The 3,168-nt window shown below is 71.6% G+C and overlaps 1 protein-coding gene across 1 annotated transcript; it reads right to left on the reverse strand.

Moving 5' to 3' along the window:
• Positions 1-46: 46 nt before the first annotated feature.
• MNEG_12102 (transcription factor-like protein) lies at positions 47-2,957 on the reverse strand (the record flags this gene model as incomplete). Its single annotated transcript, XM_014039426.1, has 5 exons — positions 47-1,545; positions 1,705-2,043; positions 2,193-2,342; positions 2,555-2,644; positions 2,868-2,957. Coding segments are annotated over 5 exons (2,168 nt in total), but the record flags the coding sequence as incomplete, so codon positions are not given.
• Positions 2,958-3,168: the final 211 nt, after the last annotated feature.

The raw sequence follows: 3,168 nt of genomic DNA on the forward strand, positions 1-3,168 counted from the left end.
CGCCGCCGCCGGCGCGCCGCCGGCCCGCGGTGACGCCTGCTGCGACATTGGCTGCTGCTGCTGCTGCTGCTGCTGCATGGGCGGCGCGGCAGCAAACATCTGGTGGCCATGCTGAAGGGCGTGCTGCATCGCAGCCTGCTGGTGCTGCAGCGCCTGCAGCTGGGCGGCCACTTGCTGCATCTGGAACTGCTGCTGGAATGCCTGCTGCTGCTGCTGCTGCTGCTGCTGCTGCTGCTGCTGCTGCTGCTGCTGCTGGGCCGGGGTTTGTGCCACCCCATAATGCGGCAATTGCATGAGCATGCCGCCGTTGTCGGCCGGCTGCAACTGCTGCTGCAGCAGCGGCGGTGGCAGGGCCAGGCAGGGCTGTCCAGCGGGGCCAGCTCCTGTCTGCACATCTGCCGCGGAGGCCCACAGGCTTGCCAAAATGGGATCGTCCAAAAAGCCCTCGTCAGGAGAGCCGAGATCGCCATCCACGGCAGAGGCAGCTGCGGCCGCCGCAGCGTCCGCGCCGCCGTAAAACTGCTGCTGCTGCTGCGGCTGTTGCTGCTGCTGCTGCAGCGCGTCGCCGTGCGCAGGCGTGCCGGGCGCCGACTCCACCGCCAGCGCCGCAACGCCGCGCCCGATGCTGGCGGTCGGGGACGCCTCGGAGCTCCCGTCGGCAAAGCGCACCGCCGCGGCCGCGCCGCCGAAGCGCAGGTAGGGCCCGGCGGCGGCCATGTGCGCAGGGGCGACGCCGTACATGTGTTGCTGCTGCTGCTGCTGCTGCTGCTGCTGCTGCGGCGGTGGCTGCTGGGCGTACGCCGCATAGCCGTACTCGCTCATCATGCTCCCAAGCGGCACCGCGCCGCCGTCGCCGCCGCAAGGCCCAAGCATCCCATTCAGCATGCCGGCCGGCGCGCTGTGCACCTGCTGCGCGCCGTCCTCAGGCCAGCCGTGCGGCGCGCGGGTGCGCAGCGGCGCCAGGCGCGCCTGCAGCGACGCGAAGTCATCGTTGGTCCCTGGCGTGCCTGCGGGCGCAGGCGGCCCATAGAGCTGTTGCTGCTGCTGCTGCTGCTGCTGATGGTGATGCTGCTGGTGCTTGTGATTGTGCTGCTGCAGCAGCTGCTGCTGCTCCGGCACGTCGCACGAGCCACCCACCACGTAGCCGCCCGCCGCCGAGACGTGTTGCACGCCGCCAAAGCCAGGCGCCACCCCCTGCGGCTGCTGCAGATGCGGCTCTGGCTGCTGTGCCACGGAAGCAGTACTGGACGGGTCCGGGAAGCGGCCGCCGTCAGGCAGCGCGAAGAAGTGGATCCCATGCTGGTGTTGCCCCGTGGCAACACCAGCATCGACACCTGGGGCCCCAAGCTCGCCGCCGGCGCCTGCCGCACCGCCGCTGCAGACGACCGGCAGCATGGGGAGGCCGCTGAACGCGGGCACGCCGGGCATGCCGGGCACGCCGGGCGCGGCGGGTGCGCCGGGCGCAGTCGGCGCGCCGCAGCCGAGCGTGCTGGCCGACAGGCCCGAGGGCGGCCGCACCCGGAGGGAATCGTCGGCCTCCTCCGCCTGCAGCGTGTTCAGGCATGACACGCGGGGCGGGGCGGGAAACACTTGCAATGGGCATCCTGAGTCCCGCGATTGCGAGCAAGGCTCTTGCATGCAAGCGCGGGCCACCGCTCCCATGCTGCCGGCCCGCGTCGGCCGTCCCCGGCGACCGCAGCCTACCTTCAAGCCGCCCCCTCGCGCCTTGGACGCGACGCTCAGCGCCCGCGACGGCGCCGCGCCCCCGCGCCCGCCCCGCGCGCCGTCCGCCGCCGGCGTCGCGCCGCCCGCCACGCTAAACTCGACGTCGCCCGACGCGTTGCTGTAGCTGCTGCACGCGCGCCCCGCGCCGCCCCCGCCGCCGCCGCCGCCTCCCCGCGCGGCGGGCGTCGCGTACGTGCCGCCCTCCGTGAGCGTGCTGCGCGCGCCGCCGCTCGCGCCGGCGCCGTCGCGGGGCGTCACGTAGTTGTCGCGGTCGTCGGCAGACGGGTCGTGGTCGGCGATCGACGGGTGCTGCATGATCTGCGGCCAAGGGGCGCAAACCGCGGCGGCGTCAGCAAGGCCGACTGCCCGAAAACAGCGGGTCCAAGGTCGCTCGCCGGCGCAGCGGTGCAGAGGTCCCGACAGGCGCGCCGCCCTTGGCGCCTTCTGGCCTCATCCCACCCGCCCACCTCAGTGTGGCACTTGCTCTGGCCCGCGATTTCCCCTACGCCCGCCATGTCGCGCAGCTGCCGCAGCGTGGCAAGGCCGAGGGGTGCGCCAAAGCCGGGCGTCGCGTACGCCCATGAGCTGCCCTTGTCGTTGACCACAAACATGAACACCTGCATGCGGCGGGCGCGGCGCGGCGGCGGCGAATGGGTGCTTTCGCCGGCGCAATGCATGGGATGCGGCCGCCCATGCATGGGCTGCGGTCGCCTTTGCATGGGGTATGGTCGCCCATGCATCGGGTGCGGTCGCCCATGCATGGGGTGTGGCCGCCCATGCGGCCGGCCGGCGGCCGCACATGCGGCGCCTGCGCCGCGAGGCGCCGCACCTTGGCGTCTGTCAGGCGAAAGAGCTGGTATGACTTGAGAACCAGGCCCTTTTTGCGCTTGGAGAAGGCCTGTCGGATCTGATCCGAGCCCTGCGTGCCCCGGGGGCCGGGCGCGGGCGCGGTGCCAGGCAGCGCGGTTGGAACAATCAGCCGCTGCAGCCAAGCGCGCCGCGCTGGTGTGGGGGTCAAGCGCGCCAGCAGCCGCAGCGCATCTTGGAACGTGCGCACATGCGCCGCCATGCATGAGCTCGCACCAGCCCGAAGTAAGTCAAACCAGAGCGTTATGCGCGCGCGCGGGAGTGCGCAGGCCCACCTGCGGCCGCTGGTGCGCCTTCCTGCGCGGCTTCGCGCGGTGGCTGGCCACGGTGCCAGCCTCCTCCGTTTCACTGTCTGAATCATCCATTCCACCCGAAGGCGGCTCCGATGCTGGGAAGAAGCGCTGCATCGATCGCGCCCCGCGTCCGCAGCTACGGACTGCCCCCCACCAAACCCCACTGCGGTAAGCAAGTATATCAGCACAATATTTTTATTGGATTGCTTCGGACGGAGATAGGGAGCGTGCCAGGGAGGTCAAAGAGTGGAACGACCACCCGCCCGCGGGCAATCTGCACCGT

This window comes from Monoraphidium neglectum, assembly GCF_000611645.1.
Source record: "Monoraphidium neglectum strain SAG 48.87 unplaced genomic scaffold scaffold03065, whole genome shotgun sequence".
Lineage (NCBI taxonomy): Eukaryota > Viridiplantae > Chlorophyta > Chlorophyceae > Sphaeropleales > Selenastraceae > Monoraphidium > Monoraphidium neglectum.